The 22106-nt window shown below is 32.5% G+C and overlaps 3 protein-coding genes across 7 annotated transcripts; 1 reads left to right on the top strand and 2 right to left on the bottom strand.

Moving 5' to 3' along the window:
• Nucleotides 1-1159: 1159 nt before the first annotated feature.
• Nucleotides 1160-4359, top strand: LOC110623451 (psbP domain-containing protein 6, chloroplastic). Of its 3 annotated transcripts, XM_021768403.2 has the most exons (4): nt 1163-1575; nt 2104-2420; nt 3961-4148; nt 4256-4359. In XM_021768403.2, the coding sequence occupies exons 1-3, from the start codon at nt 1275-1277 to the stop codon at nt 4129-4131; spliced, it is 789 nt and encodes a 262-aa protein (XP_021624095.1). In that variant the 5' UTR covers nt 1163-1274; the 3' UTR covers nt 4132-4148; nt 4256-4359. The 3 variants fall into 3 exon arrangements, with proteins under 3 accessions (XP_021624096.1, XP_021624095.1, XP_021624094.1); XM_021768404.2 differs by having other exon boundaries at nt 1160-1487; nt 2094-2420; nt 3961-4359; XM_021768402.2 differs by having other exon boundaries at nt 1164-1575; nt 3961-4359.
• A 1034-nt stretch (nt 4360-5393) lies between these two features.
• On the bottom strand, nt 5394-9311 carry LOC110622698 (bZIP transcription factor 17). The gene is made up of 2 exons (XM_021767297.2): nt 7384-9311; nt 5394-6052 (listed from the first exon to the last, which is right to left on the bottom strand). Exons 1-2 carry the CDS (start codon nt 9245-9247, stop codon nt 5616-5618), a joined length of 2301 nt encoding a protein of 766 aa, XP_021622989.1. The 5' UTR covers nt 9248-9311; the 3' UTR covers nt 5394-5615.
• A 3789-nt stretch (nt 9312-13100) lies between these two features.
• On the bottom strand, nt 13101-16115 carry LOC110622069 (mediator of RNA polymerase II transcription subunit 21). 3 transcript variants are annotated; one of them, XM_021766435.2, is made up of 5 exons: nt 15954-16115; nt 14807-15022; nt 14192-14269; nt 14069-14120; nt 13101-13477 (listed from the first exon to the last, which is right to left on the bottom strand). In XM_021766435.2, the coding sequence occupies exons 2-5, from the start codon at nt 15002-15004 to the stop codon at nt 13401-13403; spliced, it is 405 nt and encodes a 134-aa protein (XP_021622127.1). In that variant the 5' UTR covers nt 15005-15022; nt 15954-16115; the 3' UTR covers nt 13101-13400. The 3 variants fall into 3 exon arrangements, with proteins under 3 accessions (XP_021622127.1, XP_021622129.1, XP_021622128.1); XM_021766437.2 differs by having other exon boundaries at nt 14073-14120; XM_021766436.2 differs by having other exon boundaries at nt 14807-15018.
• Nucleotides 16116-22106: the final 5991 nt, after the last annotated feature.

Below are 22106 nucleotides of genomic sequence, written 5' to 3'. Positions count from 1 at the left end.
TTTATTTATTTAATTAATTATAAATAAATTATAATTATGATAAAAGTTTTTAATAAATAGATCTATAAATCTTAAATAATTTTAATTAAATTTCTATTTAATTAATTAAATTAAATTATAATTTTATTACAATATCAATTTATATACAATAAAGTCTTACTCCATTTAACTTATCATTTTATTTTCTAATATAATTCTTTACGTGTCTAATTCATTAGATTTTTAATAAGTTGACAATAATTAATTAATTAATTTAAAAATTAAAAATATTATCTAAAAATATATCAAGATTATTTAAATATTTAAAAGGTAAAAAATAGTTTGAGTTAATCATTTAATACATGATTTATTAGTATAATTAATATTTTTTATTATAAATATTTTGATTTAATATTTATATATAGAATATATTTGTAATATTAAATTATATTAATTTTTATTTATTAGGCATTGACTTCGCACCAGCAACAGAAACAGTATAGTTGCAGGTTGATATGTGGAGAGAAGAGTCATCTGCGAGTCCAGCAGCCGAGTCTATCAGCAGTGGTGATGAATGAAAGGCATGAGGATTGCTCCAGTTTTCTTTAGCACACGTAAACACATAGAAGCCAAGCCACCACCACCCACATATAAAACAAAGATGAACAAAACTAACTCTATTTTCTCTCGCTGCACAGAAATCTAAAAATTAAAGAAAAACAACAAAAGATTTGAAAGAAGAATAAAAAGAAGAAACCATTTCCTACTTAAGTTCAGTGTTAAAAGTGTTAGGTGTAATCTCAGGGCTCCTAAATTGGAAAATTTTTAATTTATAGATTTGAAATTAAAAGACAAATATTTATGAATTTAGAGTTAGAATATTAAATGACACCTGAAAAAATTGTTTGATAATAGACGCTAAAATCTAGCGTCATTCTAAATGGCGCTAGTGGCTTAAAATTTAATTTTTTTATTTTTTAATTATTAATATATTATAATAAAATATTTATATTATATTAATTTAAAAATTAAATTATTATTTTAAACGTAAATATTAAAATATTAAATTTTGATATTTTGAATTACAAAATAATATTTTCTTACTACGATTTTATTTGTTGAAAAAAAAAATCAAAATTAGGTTTATTTCAACAGTGATCAGAGTTGATTTAGAATTTTGCCTCGCTTTTATCCTATCCAGGTGTCTCATCCGAGAAAGGATAAGACTGGAACAGAGGATTGAAGAGCGGGAGAGCCTAAACCCAAAATCCCCATCTAATCTCTCAAAATCTGAGATGGCAACTGCTTCACTGTCCCCAATCTCTCCGGTTTTCTCAATTTCCACATCTCAAAAATCTCCTATAACAACCTCAACACCAACACCCCCTACAGTCTGGCACCAAACCCGAAGCTATTCATCTCTCAGGAGGCAAATTTTGCATGGACTCGCATTATCTCCTCTCATATTGATAAAAGAAACTGCCATTTCTGAAGCTAAGGAGGTCGAGGTTGGTTCCTATCTCCCGCCTTCTTCATCAGATCCTTCCTTTGTGCTCTTCAAGGCCACTCCTAAAGACACCCCTGCTCTTCGTGCAGGTTGTTATCTATAAATTCTATCCAAGAATATATATATATATATATATTTTAAGTTTTCGCTTTTGGGTTACTCTAGTATTTAGGACATCTTTGGTTTTATTGTGAATTTGGGTATGAAAAAGAAATGCAATTACTGGATTGGGTTTGCATTTTCTTGTTTGGCATGCAAGAAACCTTAAATATTTGTGAGATTTTTATGTTTGTGTATTTGAATTATATTTTTAACAATAATTGGAATTTAGGTAGAAATGGGATCTAACTGTTAAGTGCAATTTCTACTTTTAGCATTGAGTATTTGAATTATATTTAATTGTCTCAGATAAAATTTATACGAGATTTTTTGAATAGGATGTCCAGAGTACATCTATTCCAATTACTTTGTCATGTGTGAACCAAACATCTCCTTGATATTACAGAAAAATTAAGTAGGGGGCTGAGAAGATTATACACTACAGAGGAATCTATAAGGTACTTAATTTATGTTCTTTTATCATACTCTAATGATATTTGAAATTTAGTTTCTTGCAGGAAATGTGCAGCCCTACCAGTTCATCCTACCACCAACTTGGAAGCAAACACGCGTAGCAAATATATTATCTGGTAATTACTGCCAACCCAAGTGTGCAGAGCCTTGGGTGGAGGTCAAGTTTGAGGATGAAAAGCAGGGAAAAGTCCAGGTTGTTGCTTCTCCTTTGATACGTTTAACCAATAAACCTAATGCTTCGATTGAAGAGATTGGAAGCCCCGAGAAGCTGATTGCTTCACTTGGCCCTTTTGTAACTGGAAACTCATATGATCCTGATGAACTGTTAGAGACATCAATTGAAAAGCTTGGTGATCAGACGGTAATATGCTATTTACGTTATGCTGCATATTGTTGCTATTCTTACTGCATTTTTTCCCGTGCTATTAGTGCTATCCTTACAGCAATGATGCATTTTATTTTTGCTATTGCTGCTCCTTTCTTTTTGCTTGGCAGAAAAAGGAAAACGCAAGTAATTTACAAGTAGTCCGAAACCACAAAATTGCTCAGTTGGTGAATAGTATTTATGTTAGTGAGAAAAAGAAAAAGAAAAATCACTATGACTGTTTGACATACCTTCTTAAGAAGCACATGTGACTTCTCCTGGTTCAATTTTGAAGGAAAATTAATTTAACATGCTGTTAGATAATTTATCCAATATACATTTACCACACATCATCCAAGGTGTAAGAACAAAGTTCATCAAGGCAAATAAAAACAGGCACAGGGAATCATGTACCAATTGCAACTACAGCAGTGTATGGGAATAAAATGCTAACAGCTTAGACCTTCTAAACTGTAGATAGGAGTATTAGTTTGCTTATACATAATACTCCAAGCTGTCTAACTTCTACATAATACAGGAGAAAAAGAAAATAAGTACTCTATCTGCCGTGGCATCTATTTTTCCGTTCTTTTTAATAACAAAAACGTCATTGTTACAGTGGTCTTACATGTCCTCATTCTTGCAAATTTATTTAGATGAAAAAATGCAATGTTGAAGGAAAGAAAAAGGAAAAAATTTTACATAATATGTCTTGAAAAATGAATTCACCAAATGCTTTAAAACTGTACACTAGGAGTAAATTATTTTTATGCATCTGTAATAATGAATTTTGTCATCGGTTTTATTTTGTTATCATAACAAGTTCAGAAGTAAAGTTCTTCTAATGCATTAAACTATAAGCCACTAGTACTGGTAGTGGGATTAGCTGAAAGCATTTTGAATTTCACATATTCTGAGAAAGAGGTTACTGCTTCTCAAGTCCAATAATCTATTGTTTTTTTTTTTCCCTTTTTTCTTTTCTTTTTTGATTACGAACAAATAATTTTTCTTTCAACAACCAAATTCCCTTGTTTTTAAATTTCTTCACCGTAGTTCTAAAAGCAAACTCAATTAGATTCCATTATTCAACACTAAATGCATTCTTACTTTCTTCTTCTTCTTCTTTGTCCTACCTAATTCTTCTTAAGAATAACATTTATTTTGTGAAAGGCTAGTATCTTAATTAGTTTTGAGGGTGTATGTCTAGTAGTAGCTGGAAAGATTTAGCATGTGTATGTTCTTCTATACCTGGACATATTTGAGAAGTTGCTTGAGAGTCAAATCAAGATGGATACAATGGACAAAAGGGCAATAGTATACTATAATTTCAATATGTTTTTGTGAATTCTCCCTATATATATCTTTCTATTTTCGTATAAACTTTAATGTTTTAGCATTTACATTGTTATATGGAGGAAAACCATTAAGGGGAAAAAAAAAAGAAGAGAAGAATAAAAGGAAGGGAGGAATGGGACATGGAAAGGAAAGAACAAGGTGATTTTCTTTTGTTAAGAGCCATAACACAATGTTTTTTCAGTATTACAAATACGTGCTTGAGACACCATATGCTCTTACGGGGACTCACAATCTTGCAAAGGCAACAGCAAAGGGAAGCACAGTCGTCTTGTTCGTGGCCAGTGCAAATGACAAACAGTGGCAAACATCTGAGAAAACTCTAAAAGCCATTCTTGATTCCTTTCAATTATAGCTATTTGCCAAGTAAAAGTAAGGGAGGTTATATTTGATTCGTTGAAGTTACTTTCTTTTATGTAAGATACTGAAAGAGGAGATAGATGAGCTGTAACTATCAAATTTTCTATCTGGTTTTCTAGGTTCATGGTGTCCTATCTTTTTCTCCTGCAAGAAACACGAATGTGTGGTGTTTGCTTAAAGGGGCCGCTCTAGAGCTCAGTATATTGGGTTTTTATTTGTAAAATCACCTAAACTAATGCTGCGAATGAATGGGGCCGCTCTAGAGCTATTACTAGCTTAACAATATTTATTTAAAGTTGTGTTCATAGATTTGAATTTAAAATTTGAAATTTTAATATTAATTTAAAATTTCTAAATTTGCTAGTTTGTTAATGTTAATGAGTCAAGCTGCAGTAATGAGTCAACCTGAGTTAGGCAAGCTCAATTAGGCTTATGACTGAAGTTGCATATAAATTTGCTAATAATATCCTTCTAAATTTAAGGCTATTTATTTTTAAAAAATTATTTGAAATTAATTGTAAAAGGATTATATAATGGATAGCTTTTTCAAAATGAAAATTTTATAAGAGTTGAAATCATATGCAAGTACAACAGCAATGAATGTTGGAGGATGATAAGACTAAACATTCCAATCTGACATGAAATATTAAATATGATTTACAATAAAAAATTTTGTCGTGTATGGACTCGGAGAATTCTCTCTCTTTTTTGCTTCCTTTGAACTCATTTAGTTCACATTACATTCAAGTCTTTGGATAGGTCTTCATGCGTTTCAAATTTGATTATTAATATGCTTGTTAAATTATAAAATATCATGAACAACCTTTCATGCATACTCCATACTTATAAAATAATTTGATTTTACATGGTTTTTATCTTAAATACTTTGATTCCACCTATAATAATTTGATTTTACATGATTCAAGAGTTTTGAAAATTATTGTAACTTTTCAATTTGTTAAATAGTAATGCCCTTTGTACACATACCAAAATGTATAAATAAAAGGTTAGTTTATCAGATATTGAAGAAAGTGGTTGTTGCATTCTACTATCAACTGTAGGTTCTTCCCAATCGCAATCGTATACAGAGTTATGGGAAAGAAAGATGATGATTAGCTGAGAACTAAGGCTTTTTTTTTTTTTCATATCAAACAAATCAAAACAAAGTACCATTAATAATAATCCGCTCCAACGCACCGCAGGGGTTACTTTGTTGTCAATACTATATGGCTATATTTCAAGGATAACAGACCAACATTCCAAATTCAAGCCATATATTAATAACAATACAATTTTAAAAATATTATAATAACGGCGCAATTCTTGACAAGGTTAAAGTTGGGATGGCTACGAAAGTTTGAAATACATCAGGAGGTTAAAATTGTTACTGCCGCAGCTAATTATTCTGTGTTAATATATACAAAACTGGGAGCTGAAATCGGGTAGAGTTAATCCACGACTCCAACTGTTTCCCTCCTCTCAGGTTGTTACTAAATGTGGACCAGAGCGTGGAAGCACACATGAATAGGTAGCATACTTCACACTGTCTATAAGCACAACAACAAAAATCCGAGAAATGGACTTGGGCGCAATCACGCCATCAACCTCGCTGTCACCAGCCTCTCTGGGATCAACGAGAACAGAGACAACCATGGGCGAGACTGATTTATGACCTTGAAAGTTGTCTTTCTGAGAACTTCCAACATGTTCCGCAGTTACATTCAGGTTGGATCCTGCAAGGGGAATGGGAAGACCACGAAGAATCCTTCTGCTCTTCCCCTTCTTGTGATTTGTAGCATTCTGCTGGTCCTCTGCTGTGATATTGGTAACTGAGGAAGCAGGAATAATAGCTCCTGGAGATGGTGAGGCATCAAACTGGAACACTTCCCTGCACATGCCAGAACTTAACATTGGCCCTGCAATGAAACAAAGTAAACAAAAGCTGTTAGCTTCTGAGGTAATAGATATAACCATTAAAGTAGAGCAGTACAAACTGCAGGTTCCACATTTTTTTAACAGAATAAAAAAAAAAAAATCAAGTACACAGAGTTTAGATGCAAATTGGAAAATCTTATCTGATATCTGACCATCCAAATTCAGTTTATTCATCCAAATAATTACAAGTTGATTAAACCTAAATTCAGTTATTCAGTTTATTAACCTTAGATGGCACTTTCTTTAAAACTTTCTGGTTATCTTTTCCACAAGTCATTATTACTTCAATTGGAACTTTAGTAAGGTTGTATTACACACATTGCATTCCTCAAACTAAACCAAATTTATATCACTTAGGAAGTAGAAAGTCCATCTAACAATTAAAACAAGACGAGTGAACTTAGAGTTAAATGGAAAGAAAAGATACTTGTCTAGTGATTCAAGGAACCAAGGGCCAAAATGATCTGAAAAACATGCTGTCTTATCACAGAAAATTATTTTCTGAGCCAGATAACATTGATAACTTTTAGTAAGATAGTTCAAAGGGAGAAATAAAATGGCAACATCAAAGGAGGAATAATAATTGTAATGGGAGAGGTTTTCGTCAAGAAACAACGAAAAAATACAAGTTACAATTACATCTAAAGCTACTCAGTACTGCTCATTAGATAATTAGAGCTTCAGTCCAGAAAGACTTAATTGAGCTTAATTGTCAAAATCAATGGATTAGCTCAAGCTCACTTTGAACTCACCAAATAAAGCCACCAGTTCGAGTTAGGTTAAAGCTGACTTATTTTAGGTTTCTTATCCAGGTTGCATATTAAGCCATCAATAACTTAACATTTACCTGCATATTATTTATTTAAACTATATGTAAAGAAATCCTTTTCCTAAACTTGTTTATTACATTAAAAAACATTGAAATTACATCATGTTAAAACTAAGATCAACTCAGACCCTCAAAATCTTTTTCCATATTCAACGAGTCTGATATACGAACTAAGATAAGGCAAATATTCCAAAAAGGATAACTCATAACAACTGCCAAGCACCAATGATACTAATTAAATGCGACTAAAGTTAACTTGAAGTGTGGACACTGGCCAGCAAAGATTTGCAAACATTTTGATCACCCTATCTTCTAGCAATAGTGCTAATGTGGTGATGCACATTATAAACTAAAAGAAGAAAAGTGATGAAGTAAAAGATTTTATTGTCAAATTTCAGAGGTGGAATGGAGCACACTAATTCTGCGCCAAAAGTCTAAATAAGCTTTCAATGTATAAACCGAAGACAATATTAGGACAATTACCAGCAAGGCCTTCATGGAACCACTGTTGCAGTTTACCATCAGCCACAGATGACTTTTTTTCCTTTACAGCATCAGAAGTCCCAGAAGCAAGGGCCTTCTGCCGTTCATTAGGAGTCCGATGTAAATGAGAATGCCTCCCTCTACTGGCTTCAACATCAGGAAAAGCAAGGGATGGAAACAAATCTCTAGGGATTGCCAAACCCGTCTCCTTATTTTTATTTACTTCAGGATCCTCATGTGAGGCCATAGCTCTCTCACTGGCTAGAACAGAATGAATTATCAAGTTACCATCAATCTTGACAAGCTCATCATTCCTTGGCACAAACAAAGACGCAGCAAGTGGCTTATTACTAGTATTAGCAAGTCGAGCAAATTTGTCCGAGTCTGGTAAATTATCCAATCCCCTTTTCAGCTCAACATCATATGCCAAACATCCATCACTACCTCTCCTACACTTTATCCTACTACCTACATGGAAATTCCCATTAGAGAACTCAACACCCATATTTTCATGGGATTCATTTAAATGCCCATGAACCCCAATGATCCTGCCTTTCTGCTGATCATAGAACTTCTCACTAACAAAACCCATCCCATTAGCACCATTATCATTGACTCCTACAAACTTAACATTCACAAATGGCACCAGTCCACCAAACAACATAACGAAAAATAACAAACCCAAAAAACTAACACTAGCGACCTTCTTAGTCTTACCCTCAACTTTCTTAGCCTCAGCCTTTTTAGTTTTCAGGGCCGGAACAGGTTGCTGCGTCTTCAATCTAGGTATTGGAACCAAGGGCACCTGAGACCCTTGCGGCTTAACAACATAAGGGGCACAAGGCACCCATGGATATGGCATGGGGGCCATTGGTGGATACAAAGGGGGCGGGCACAGACCATTGCCACCCAACTGCTGCTTCAAACTCGCATTTTCAGCCATAAAAAATGATATTTTACTATTTAACTCTGCAATGGTTGAATGCATTGTTCTCACCTTGTCTTCCAGCTCCTCCACATAATGCTTCTTTCTCTGCCTTGAAAGTTGCGCGCTCTCTCGATTTCTCATCAGCCTTGCCCTCCTTTTCTCCTCCTCTTCACTCAATTCATCAAAAGTACCGCACTGAGAGTTTGCTTTCGTATTTGGGTCGGCATTCTCTGACCTCCGGTACTTTAGATTTCTTGTTTCGTCATTAAAATCTTCGCTGGTGGTCTCTTTCTTTCTCTTTGGCAACCCACCACTTTTGGCATTTACTTCTTCGAGTTTGATCTTTTGATCAAACGCAAAAGTATCCGAATCAGGAGAAGGAGCATTCATAGCTTCAGATACACCCGACCCACCATTCCCGGAGCCCTGAGAGGATATCGGCGAGGAAACATTCGACTCCCTATCAGAATTAGAGGATAGATCAGCCGAATTACAACTCCTAGACTCCAAAAGAGAGGAATTCAGGTACTTAGAAACATCAGAACCATGATCGCCACAAATACCAGAGCTCCCCGACTGCAGAGAAGCAGAATTCGCCTGATGGGCTGCGAAACCATCAATAAAATCATTGGAAGAACCCGATTGAAGAGTAACGTCAAGATTGGGGATAGAGAAATGCTCGTTCTCGGATGGAAAGTAGAAGCTGTCGAGATCGTCAAAGGTAATGTCAAAATCGTAATTATCTTCAAGGGACAAGGGTAGATCTGAGACGAAATTTTCTCCTCCTGTAATGGTGGTGGATGAGGAATTCTGTGCAGAGAGGAACATGGGATCGAGAGGAGGGATTGGGAGGGAATCGAAATCATCCATGGAGTTATTAGAATTCGGAGGGGGCGTTGGAAGAGGTGGGTGGCAGGCGAGGATAGTATCGCCCATGACAGAGGTAGTTACTCGTTAGGGTTTGAGAAGGGGAGGGTTTTGAAGTGGAAGACTTTGGGCATCTTCCACACGGCGGCTTTATTGTAATATTGTACTCTCAGCTGGAGCGTGATCACACGCGCCTACGGAGTATTAAAATGACTCGCGCACGGGATTTACCATGCACACCGATTTAACCGCTTGTTATACCGGACAAAAGGAAAGAAAATCAAATTAAATTATTTTTTTTTATCTCTAAATTATATCGGACAAAAAATTATATCAAAATTAATATATATTCTTATTTTTAGAATTTAAAATCCTTAAATTTAATTTTATTAAAGAATTTTCATCAATATAAAATTAAAATAAAAATATCGATTAATTTATATCAAAATTATTTTATAATTTTTGTTAATCTTTTTTTTACTATTTGAAAATCATTGTACATTTTCTTTTTTTTTTTACAATAATAAGATATAATTTGATTATTATTATTTTATTTTATTTTCAAAACATTTATAATATTTAATAAAATTTAATATTTTTAAAATAAATATAATAGTAAAATTAATTATAATTATAATGTGAATAGAGTAATTGTGCGTGAGAATGTTATCATCTTGTTTATTGGGTAAAAATGAATTTGATGATCTTTTGATTTACGTCTTTATTTTGAGATTTGGATATATATAATTGAAATAATGAGTTTATTTATCTGCACTAAATATATCTTTTATTTGAAACAATTTATTTCATAAAAAAATTTTAAAATTTTATTTTTTCATTTTAAATAATATTAATTAAATTTAATCTTTATAAAATTATTAATTACAAATAGAATGTTATTTAAAGGAAGATATTTCATTCCAACAGTGATGTATTAATTATTTATTCGCTTAATCATTAAATAGTTGAGGTTATTTAAATTTTTTTATTAACATTAATAAATTAATTATTCTGTCGGTAATTTTATTTTATTTTAATAATATAATTTAATATGTATTCTCCTATTTTTATATTTTCATATTTGGCCTGTCTAGAAATCTTTTGGTATGTATAACAATTATTATCATATTTCGCCTTGGAATTTCTATTTATAATAAGCGCGTGTGCTAGAAGAGCGTGAAAGTGCAAAATTCAGGTGCATATATTAAAGGTATCCTTCAGCGAAAAACGCGTGTCGGGAAACTTCTTTGTAAATCATCATCAATTGATCATCACTCATTATGTCTTTGGTTTACGCTTACGCTACGCTTAACTGACTTTTGCATCGGTAAGCTCCATTTTCCATAAGACAAAGGCAGAATACATGTGTTCTTGGCTAATTCTCACTCATGTTCCCTTAATTTTAATTATATTTTCGATTTAATCAATAATTTCAATTTTTTTTAAAAAGTAATTCGATTTTAATTAAAATTGAATAATAAAAAATGAATTATTTTATTAAAAAATTATTTTTTAGATAAAATTATGTTTAAAAAAAATATTTTTCAAATCAGCTGCATAAAAAATTGAAGATTTTTTTTTATTATTTTACATTTTAATTTAAAATTTTAAAAATAATAAAATTATTTAAAATTATAAATTTTATTATAATTATATCTAAATTTAAAATTTAAATTAGTAATATATTTTATTAGTGTAGTAAGATAATGTGAATTATTTTATTTTTTATATATATTATGTAGATAAATATTATTAATAAAAAATTTAAAACTTTTAATTATTTTATAATTTAATTTAAAATTTTTAAATTTATTTGTCATTATCTCTATTTAGTCTGGTGCGAAAATTATGACATTAACGTCTTTGTATTTATACTAATTCTAATAAAAATTTGTAATAAATTTTATATTTATTAATTTTTTATTTTTTAAATATATCATAGATATTTATTATAATAAATTTCATTATATTTATTATAAAATATTATATTAATATAAGAAAAATAAATTTTATAATTTTATTACTTACTGTTGTGCTATTAATTTATTGTTTACTGTTATATTATTAATTTTTTGTTATTGTATAATAATATAAGTCAGCAGAGATATTGTATTAAGAATATATATATTTAAAATTTAAAATTATATTTTTATTAAATAAATAAAAATAAAATATAATAATAGAATTATAAAAATTTAATTTCAAAAAAGGATAACTTTAGAAATTTTAAATTGAATCATATTAATTTTTAAAATTTTAAATTAAATTATAAAATAATTAATTTTTTAAAAATTTTTTATATCAATAACATTTATTTATAAGTATAATAAAATAATCCACAGAAAAACACATTTTTTTAATATTTAAATTTTAAATTTAAATATAATTACAATAAAATTTATAATTTTGAAAAATTTTATAAATTTTTAAAATTTTAAATTAAAATACAAAATAGTAAAAAATTTTGAAGTTTTCATATAAATACACCTTTCTAAATACAAAATTTTTTTTCCTCCAATCTTTTCTTTATTTTTTTTTCTTTTATAAAAATTACGTATTAATAACACTAAAAATTTTTAGAATTTAAATCTTAAACTCAAAAATTATTTATTAAATATATTATTTGTTTCTCAGAATCCTGATGCAGAACAAGCTGCATCCACATTTATTTTACACTGACCAGGAATCGTCGGACTCCAAGAGGAATGAACTGGCGGAGATTGAATTTGCTGTTGCAAAGGAATTGTTTCTTTAAATTCAATCCAAGCAGAAATGCTAGCATTAATAAGCTCAACTGGGTGATGTTGAAATAATAACTTATATTTCTCGCTAAACAGAGATGCCACGATAGAAAAACAAATAAATCAACTTGGTCAGGCTCATTAGCTTAGAGCAATTTAGACAGAACAGTCTCAAAAGTCCAATGTGATTCATCCAGGAAGTCAAGCGTAATGGGCTAAAGTATCAAAATTTACGAGTAAAAAACATGAACAAAAGAGGTGATCCACAGTCTCCATATCAAGGGACAGATAGCATCAAACAACAATCCCTTTTTTGATAAATTTACTCGAACTGATAGAATAATTCGACGAAGATCCAGACAAACACCTTCACTTTCTGTGGCACAGATAAAGACCGTATGGCTGACCAGCGTGCAAACTCAGTCCTATTATAAGAAGAACCAGGAAGGGATAAAGTGGATAGTTGCATGGCAAAATGGTATGCACTTTTAACTGAAAAACTACCAGACTTTGAGTCAGACTAGTATGGAGTGTCCTCTGGTAATCTGGGACTGATAGGGACCTTGATAATTTCCTCAATTTCATGCGAATGAAAAATCTGAGATAAAAGTGATAAATTTCAGCAACATCTCTTCCTATCAATTAAGGCACCCACATAACTATTGTAAGGAAGTAATTGATCCGAATGTGGAATTAAATTTGAAATATCCGCAAGAAGCAAAGAGTCTTGCCAAATGCGAGCTTTTTGACCATCCCCAATTCTCCACCTCAATCCACTTTTTAATGTCTCTAGCAAAGAGAATGCTTCGCCAAATGTAACTTGGCAAATGACCCAATGGATGGGACACGTCCATCCAAGGATGAAGGAGAAGTCAAGAGCCGCCATATGTTCTGGAAAAGCAAGGCCAGATTGAATTCATGTAGAGATCGAAAACCCGTACCGATGGGAAAACAGACATTTTATGGAATTCAAGCAAGTTGTAATACAATTTTTTCTTGTTTTCCTTGATTCATGTGGTTCAATGTAGGAAATGGGGTAGCAGAGGCTCCAAGCCTTTAATGCCTATGCTAATAGGCAGGCCTCTGAGTCCTTAAAGGTTCGTATTTTTATACAACTGTTCATTTTAATCTAGGAGCAGGACCATAAGAATGGCTGAATGGGGATCAAAAAGATGAAAATAGAGCAACAAGCGGAACACTGCAAATAGCCAAATTTTCACGTCTTTGAACTTGTCTAATAATTAATCTGAGTATGCAATCCTAAGTCCACAGAAGGGTGGTAAAACATGATCTGCGGGTACACTACTTCTAACACACAAGGCACTACATCTGCCTAAGCCACAAATGACAACATATGCAGCCTCCCAACTAAGGGGAAAAATACTTCGACAAATTTTCCAAATTGGAATTCTCCATCTGGACCAACCCAAGCTCCACACTTGCCACCTTAAGAAATAGGAATTGCAGTGCACCATAATTGATTAATCTGGCTTCTTCAAGTTCAGGCAATTGTCTGTTGCTTGGCTAAATAGCTCCTGGACCTGCTTCAATTCTTTCTCTGGAACCATTAAACGCACATCAAGATTATTAGATTGCCTATTAACAGACTATGAATAGAAGTAATAAAGGGAAAAGATAAGATATAACAGGAGAAATACCAGCACATATACTTTTTAGCATATTTCAGTTATAACATCAGCCTATATCATATGAATCTATAGCATATGAATATGTAAGGATGTTGTGAATATGTAAGGATGTTGTCATTTTGTTGTTCAGTTAGTTCCGATCTCCACTGGCATACAGGAAGCCTATATCTTCCTCCCCTATTTTCCTTCTCTCTTTATCAAGTAAGGCAAATAGAGTTCTTGCAGTTCTCTCACTCTGTCATGCATGCACTCCCCATACATGAGGGAGTGCATGCAAGTCTCTGAATAGTTTCCTAGCTACCAAAGCAAAGACACCCTTTTCATTGCTTAGGAATTTATCTCATATCATTTTGTTGATAATAGATTTGTTCTCACGAACAGACATACCCTGAAGATCAAACTATAATATAAATGGAAGCCTTGGATACATCTAGCATGTTACACACAACAAATTCATTTCCATGTCTGGAAAAATAAAATCCAAGCTATGAAGGATTTACCCGCAGCTTCCAGTTGCCTTTGGAATTCCCGGCCTACTGCATCATTTTCAGCCTGGACCATAGATCCCAAATTAAACCATTCAAAAAAAAAAATTGCGTCAGCCAAAGCAGTTGAATTCACACCTGCAGCTCTGCAATCCTTTTGAGTTGCACTTCTTCACCTCCCTCGGCCAATGGAAGTGCAGCCACCAAAGCATCAAACTATATAAGCAACATCCAGTGGTTAGCTGATTGTAGTTGGATCACATAATAAAAGGATTCAATGGTAATATATCAGAAGCTATACAAATGTGGTTGGACAAAATTCTGTGGATCCAGCATCAATTTGTTTCCATAGATATGTTATACATGTTCCAAGTTGTCACAATATGACAGATATGTTGTATTGTTAAGGGAATCTACTTTGAATGTGCCAATTTCAGACTTGCCCTTCCAAGCCAATTGAATCTTCCTGAAGTTTTATTCCAAGATTTTGTCACTGGAAATATCCAAATATGAAAAATGTAATGCAATGCTAAGGTTCTGCTGCTCTTTTGTTATTGGTCCTGGGTTTAGATCGTGAAAATAATGGGAACTGCATGCCCTTGCATAGCAAAAAGAAAAGTTTATGTGTTTATCATTTATCCATCATGCAGAGAACAACTGCTTCACCCCATAACAATCCAATGATTATAACTAAATGGGAAGCCACCCAAGAAATGTAGCAGAAGCATCTAATCCATCAATAACATTTTGTACCTGCTTAGCAGCCTTTACAAGTGCAGAACTCATCAACTTAGGTTGCTCTGCAAAATCATCGGAAGGGTTAGCTGGTGGTTCAGGGTATTCTGGAGAGAGACGCACTGGAGGAGCATCTCTTTGCAGCGTCCCAATAGTATTAAATGCAAGTGAAGCAATTAAATCCACTTGCTCTTGCAATTGAGAAATTATGTCCATTTTTCGTGTACTGACTACCTAATGCAAGTCATCAGAGACCAAATTTTAATGGAGCAATTACAATTTCTGTGTATAATTCTCTTAACCAATTACATTAAAACACAAGAAGAAGAAAGAACTAACAAACTTGGCTTATGAGACGAAAGAGCAGACAGACACAAGCACTTAAAAATAAAAATCAGTAGAATTTGTAAACAAAATCAATCAGACAAGACAACCAATTTATTGATTCAAACAGGCAAAATATAAAACAAAATTTCATGCTTAGCATAAAAATGAATCACTGGTCAACAAGCATTAGCATGACCAAATGACTATGCAGCATCAATCATATTAGCATACATGTGTTAGTATAGCTTCACAATCATGACATAGAACGTTTGATTTTCTAACATATCCCTCTGCTTGGAATCAGAATTTCATAAAAATTCAATTCAATTGATTTCCCTTTTAAAAATGCTATTGTTTGGAATGAAAGAATTCAATTGTTTAAAGAAACTGAACTCTTGGATGATTTTGCAAGAATTCATTTGAATTCTTTTCTTGTAAAATGAATCATACCAAACAAAGGGATTAAGAACCTAAATCTGAAAGAAACACTACAATTACAAGGTCGATAGTAGCACTATTTTACATGAAATAAAACTCTATAAGCATAAGCCCAAAGTAGCTCCACACCTGTCAGTGAGATGATAATAATAATAACAATAATCCAAAATAAAGCATAAAATAAACGACTACCAGTTTTTCAGAAGACAAATTCAGCTAATAAGCTTGTCAATCAAAAACAGAAACAAAGGAAGATCTAAACCAATAAAAAGGCTATCAGAAGTAAAACTGGAATGAGCAAACCATAAAAATACAAACCCTATATTTCAAAAGTGCTACGTAGTACACAATAAACTTGTCTACATCTATAGAGATGCAAATGATAGAATCGAAGAATAACCTGAATCACAACTACGATTTGAATAGAATAGGAAACTCTGAAGATAGAAGACGCTGGCCTTAAATGGACTTGTATTCTCAAGCTTGCCACCGACTTAGAACTACGAGATATACGGAGCTAGAGAAAGGTGAAATTAATGGAATTTTGTTTGAGCTTTGAAGGCGAAACGCAAGCTAAATCCAACATCTAAGTAGCCAAACAATTTTTTATTAAAATAATATATAATAAATTATTATGAGATCTATATTTTAAAATTATTCAATTAATAATGTTTTTATATTTTATAAGATTTAACTATTTTTTTTATTAAAATAAAACAGTTATAAGTCTTGAATTATTTGTTTGATTTAATTTTTATAATTTTAATTATTTAATTTTTTCAATTAAAAATAAAATAAATTGGTTAATGATTTTTAATAAAAAATTAAATATTTAATTTTATAAAAAAATATTTTAATTGAATAATTTTAAAATAAATATAAAGTATTTAATTTTCTTAAAATTCGAAAGCTTGATAATAATTCTTCTTATTATATAGAGGCACTCACGCAAACTGATCAGCCGTTGTCTTCGCTTTTATTTTTATTTTTTTATTATATTTTAATTTTTAATAAAAAAAAATATACCAAAGACTTGGGACTAGTACGATTAAAGGCTCCAATTTCATAGTTTTACAAATGGTTCAACATCCACAGCCACCCCAAAAGACTACTAAAAAACAAAAAAAGCCACAGACACGATTTACATGCAAAGAATTAAAACTGTAATTAAATTAAATTAAATCGAGTTAAATTTTAAAAATAAAAAAAAGTGAAAAATTAAAACTTTAACTAAAATTTGAATTTAATTTATAAAAGAATATATTATACGAGTTCAGTTTAATTTTGATTTATGCGTTACTGTTATTTGTTAATATGATCAATAAAAAATGGTATCATTTTCTATATATTCAATTTTTTTTTATAATATGATCAAATGATTACTGATTAGATTAGTAAAATCATTTTGATTGGTATGCAGAATAATAGTGATTAACATATATATGTTACTATTGTTTGTTAATATGATTAATAAACGATGATATTATTTTCTCTATAGTCCATGATTATTTAATATGATCAAACGATTACTGATAAAGCATATTTTAGTCCATTTTATCATTATGTTCTTGATGTTTATTTACATCTTTTCTGCTTAATTTTGTGGTTTTAATTATGTTTTACAGATGTTAGTTGTAAAGAGACAATCTGGATAAAATGCTCTTAAAAATGCCAAAAAGTGCTAAATATGGAAAGTGCCAAAAAAGGAAAGTTTCCAAATAAGGAAAGTTTTCAGAAAAGGAAAGTTTTCAAATGAGGAAAGTGCAAAAGCAAAAGCAAAAGCAAACAAGGAAAACTCAGTCAGAAGATTATTTGAAATTCAAATTGCAGATCTTTGTTTCCTTGTTCAAAGATGTGCACACACTGCAGCAGTCATATCTTCCTATTTAGGCAACAAAATCTCAAAGAGATGCTCTTCCTCTTCTGCGTTCAACATTCAAATTTCAAAAGAGGCTCCACCTAAAAAGGAATATATGGACAGCATATCTTCCCCTTTGAAGATTAAAATTCGTGCATCATTCCTATTCAGAAACAATCTGCACGCTTTCCTCTTCTAAAAGCCATCTGCGCGCCACCTTCCTTTTCTGCAACAACTTGGGCAGCAAGTTGCACATGGGCAGCATCTTGGGCAGCCTCTACACTAATTAGGAAGTAAGGTCAGCATCTAAACTTATTTAGGAAGCACAATCTGCGCCTCCTTCCCTTTCTGAGACCAAACCGCGCGCACCAACTTCCTTCCGCAGTGCATTTTCGCGCAGCCTTCCTTCTGAAGCCAAAAAGCGCGATTCTTTCCTTTTCAGACATAACTTGGGCAGAAAATACCTCTTGGGCAGTAAGTATGACCTTGGGCAACACTTTTCAACTATAAAAAGCCACATAAGGAGCCTCTACATGTCCCTTAAGCTCCCCTTGGGAGACACCTACGAAATTCACATCTCTTCTTCTACCTTTCTTCTTTTCTTTTATTTTTAGTTTTGTTTCAGCCATGAGAGGCTGAAATCTTTTATTCTAGTTGAGGATTGGTTGAAACTAAGGTTGTTTAATGGGTTGTGAGATCTGAACATAAATTATTGTCTTTGGTTTTGTTCAATATTTATGCAATTGATGCTTTAATTACATGATTACTTTGTTGTTTTGATCAAATTGGCCACTTGATTTTAATTGCAAAGTTAATTGATTGTTAGTTGGGATTATTTTTAGTCCGTAATTGCTGGAAATATTCTGACCTTAGAACACTTGGGATAAAACCCAAGAAAATTGCATGATCTAGCGTTATCTCCATACGTTTGGGTACCTAGGATTGGATCTCTCTATTTCTTTATGCAATTGACAATTGTTTTGATGCCTATGGCCCAAGGACGTTCCTTGGCAATTTGTTAATTAGTAATTAATTAGAGAACGTTCCCTAATTAATTTAATCATAAGGAGAGACATGGTGGTGAGAAGCGTCTTCCACCCCCATAACTAATCTATTGAACCAATCAAGATAATTTAAGTTTCAATGATCAACCCAAACAACCAAAGTGGATCCATATCTTCAACTAGGCTTTTCTCATACTGATTTACTCTTTTATTTTAATTATTTGCTTTCTATTATTACTCTCATTATCAGTTACTACAATCAATCTCAAACCCCCCATTTTACTTTTATTGCAATTTATTTTTATTCTGTTTCCAGTTTATCTCGTTTGATCCCACTTTCAGTCTTTTATCTCATCTTTAATTTATTATTGTTTCAGTTTATTTTATTGGTCTTGTTAAGAAAAAAAAATAGGTAATCAATTCTCTGTGGATTCGATCCTTTCACCACTATCTACAGTTGTAAAATTGTTGATAACCAGAAAGGTTATTTTTGACCGGCCTCGACAACCGCGAGTCAAAAATTGGCGCCGTTGCCGGGGAATTGATTTAACTTATTTGTTTTTTTTTTCAGGACCAAATTCCAAAAAAAAAAAAAAAAAAAAAAGAACACTCTGCGCAGAACCATCTTCTGAAACATCTCAATCGCAGATCTGAATCATGGATGAGGAAATTACACCTTTTCGCCTCGCGGAACTTTATGAACAAATCGCTGCTGCGAGAAATTTTGTTATAGACCAAGTTGAACAAGCTCTTGAAGTACGTCCATGTTGGGGAGACCAACCAAATTATGGCTATAAAGGGGCTAACTACTACAAAGACTATGAAGCCCAAGCAATACCTCAAGATCCCAGAACTAATTTTTGTAAGATGTTGGAAACTTTGCACAATCTCCAACAGGAAGTGGATCGAGTAGCCGCCAAATGGAGAGAAGACATGGTAAGAAAAGAGGAAGAGCGTGAAGCTGATGAAAGATGGCAAGTGCTAGAACGAGTTGCTGAAGAAACACAACCAGAACACTGTTTGTCCCAACAAACAGATCAAACAGAACTTGTTGATAATTCAAATATTATTGATTGTTTGAGCAAAGATAATTTTGATATAAAAGATGATATTCTAACCAATGATTCATGCAGGGAGGCTAGCCAAGAAGATGATGAAAGTCAGGAAGAACCAAAATTGAAAGAAACTGACTGTTGCATCCAACAGGTGGACTGCAGCCATGCGCAGAATGAACAGAAGCAGATCGCACCACTTCAGCTTAGTGCGCAGATCAACCTTGCGCAAGACAGTCCTACAACACTTCCAATCGCACCTCTTCAGACCAATCTTGCGCAAAAAGGAGTACCTGAAAACCTTTCAGATGCATCCTTTCAACTTCAATCGCAGATCAGTCCTCTTCAGCTCCCCTTTCAGTCAGATCCTGCGCAGAAGGAGCAATCTGAAACCATTTTAGCCATAGATCCAACCCATGCTCACAAGGAACAAATGATATTCCAAGCACCTAAACCAAAGGACCATGCAGATCAGTGCCTTCCCAAACCTCCGGATAAGGTAGAGTTTGTTTTGCCTGAACTTAATGCTAAATTGCAGCTAGCCATAGAGAAACACGAATTGGAGTTCAAAGTGCTTCCCAATCATCTCAAAAATGCAAACATAAGGGCTAGAGGCACACCTCATCTGAAAGAAGAGAAGCTAATCATGTTGCTTCATGAGTACATGAAAAAAATAAGATGGGTTATGACCAAATCCAAAGGAGTGCTACACTTTTTGCTCAATGCAGTTGGGACGCTTTTTCCTTCCCCAATTACTTGAGCCTTTATCAAGTGGATCGCACCATGCACACCACACCCAGGGGAGTACTCAGTTTCCTTTGTTCTTTTATGTTTCTTACACATTGAGGACAATGCATGATTTAGGTGTGGGGTGCATAATTCTGAATTTTTTAATTTTTGCTTTAATTTTCAGTTTGAATTTTTATTTTCATTTTCAGTGTGATTTTTTTTCAATTTTTCGTTTTGCTTTCAATAACACACACAGATAGCCACAGTTTTTTTATTATTTATTTTTGTTTCCGTTTTTGAGATGCTTTACTCAGTCTCATAAACTATGTTGGATGAGCTTTTCTTTCCATAACCCCATTGATGTGATAACTCTTTAAACTTATGTTGAATCAATTGTAGTGAGTTATATTCATGTTTGAGAATTGCCTCTTGAATTGAATCTTTGAGCTTTCCATGGTGAAAAATATATTGATGACCCTCAATTGATGAGAAAAAATTAAAAGTTGTGTGAATGAACTTAATGTGACTTGATTTAGCAATTGGTGTTAATTTGCCCAAATCATTGAGAGAAAGAAATTCAGCAAAGGCAAAGACCTCCAAAGCACAATTAAAATTGTTCCAATGGTCAAAAGACTATGAACAGAGCTAGTAGCCACTTGGATAGGTGACCAACTGAAAGATATATACCTTCACATCAAAAATAGGTTGGTGACCTTTCCAAGCAAGATCTAAAGTGCAAAAGCCTGAATAAAGTACTTCAAGGTAAGGGCAAGTCACTCTGAAAGTTAGAAAAAGTCTTATCTAAACAAATTAATTTGCATGTATGGTCTCTCTTGAGGAAAACAGATCCTAGCCATGGTAAGTAAAGGGAAACAAGGAAAGAAGGTGAGTAATCTTCATGTATATATTCTTCACTGCAATGTTTCAAAATAGGGGTCTTGAGTAAGAGCTTAAGTGGAAACAAGGATCTAGAGAAAGGAAGATTATTTGACTATGTTTATTTGCTTGAGGACAAGCAAAAGGCTAGGTGTGGGGGTATTAATTTTTGACTCGCGGTTGTCGAAGCTGGTCAAAAATAACCTTCTTAGTTATCAACAATTTACAACTGCAAATAGTGGTGAAGGATCGAATCCACAGAGAATTGATTACCTATTTATTTTTCTCAACAAGACCAATAAAATAAACTGAAATAATGAGATAAATAAAAAATGAGATAAACTGAAAGCGGAATAAAAATAAATTGCAGTCAAAGTAAAATGGGGGGTTTGAGATTGATTTGATTAATAAACTATTAAAAGCAATTAAAATAATCGAATAATAAAATAAAAGAGAAATAAATAATAAGAAAGCTCTAGTTGAGGTATTGGATTCACTTTAGTCATTGGGGTTGATCACAGACACTTTGTTCTTTTGGGTTGATTCAATAGATTAGTTTATGGAGATGGAAGACGCTTCGCACCACCATTATCTCTCCTTATGATTAAACCAATTAGGGAACGTCCTCTAATTAATTACTAATTAACAAATTGCCAAGGAACGTCATTGGGCCTTAGGCATCAAAACAATTGTTAATTGCATTAAGAAATAGAGAGATCCAATCCTAGCTACCCAAACGTATGGAGATAACGCTAGATCATGCAATTTTCTTGGGTTTTATCCCAAGTGTTCTCATGTAAGAATAACTCAAGCAATTACGGACTTAAATTATTCAAACTAATAAATAATTATTTTATAATAAAAAATCAACGTAGATTTTAATAACAAAATAATATGAGAATTAAATATGAAATTGCATGAATATTGAATTCCTAAAATTAAACAATATTTGATCAAGTCTCACAACCCATTAAACAACTAAAGTTTCAATCAATATTCAACTAGATGAAGAAATCAGCCACTCATTGACTGAA

This window comes from Manihot esculenta, chromosome 9 (genome assembly GCF_001659605.2).
Source record: "Manihot esculenta cultivar AM560-2 chromosome 9, M.esculenta_v8, whole genome shotgun sequence".
In the NCBI taxonomy this organism is placed as follows: Eukaryota; Viridiplantae; Streptophyta; class Magnoliopsida; order Malpighiales; family Euphorbiaceae; genus Manihot; species Manihot esculenta.
This window is presented reverse-complemented; position numbering and strand designations above follow the sequence as displayed.

What these genes read in the sequence shown, in the direction of transcription:
- LOC110623451 (XM_021768403.2), top strand. Translation starts at nt 1,275, where the DNA reads ATGGCAACTGCTTCACTGTCCCCAATCTCTCCGGTTTTCTCAATTTCC. An exon ending in CACCCCTGCTCTTCGTGCAG is followed by an intron (nt 1,576 to 2,103) that starts GTTGTTATCTAT and finishes AGTTTCTTGCAG; the next exon opens with GAAATGTGCAGCCCTACCAG. An exon ending in AAAAGCTTGGTGATCAGACG is followed by an intron (nt 2,421 to 3,960) that starts GTAATATGCTAT and finishes ATGTTTTTTCAG; the next exon opens with TATTACAAATACGTGCTTGA.
- LOC110622698 (XM_021767297.2), bottom strand. Translation starts at nt 9,247, where the DNA reads ATGGGCGATACTATCCTCGCCTGCCACCCACCTCTTCCAACGCCCCCT. An exon ending in GTTCCATGAAGGCCTTGCTG is followed by an intron (nt 6,053 to 7,383) that starts GTAATTGTCCTA and finishes GTTTCATTGCAG; the next exon opens with GGCCAATGTTAAGTTCTGGC.
- LOC110622069 (XM_021766435.2), bottom strand. Translation starts at nt 15,004, where the DNA reads ATGGACATAATTTCTCAATTGCAAGAGCAAGTGGATTTAATTGCTTCA. An exon ending in TTGTAAAGGCTGCTAAGCAG is followed by an intron (nt 14,270 to 14,806) that starts GTACAAAATGTT and finishes TTGCTTATATAG; the next exon opens with TTTGATGCTTTGGTGGCTGC. An exon ending in AAGGCAACTGGAAGCTGCGG is followed by an intron (nt 13,478 to 14,068) that starts GTAAATCCTTCA and finishes TAATGGTTCCAG; the next exon opens with AGAAAGAATTGAAGCAGGTC.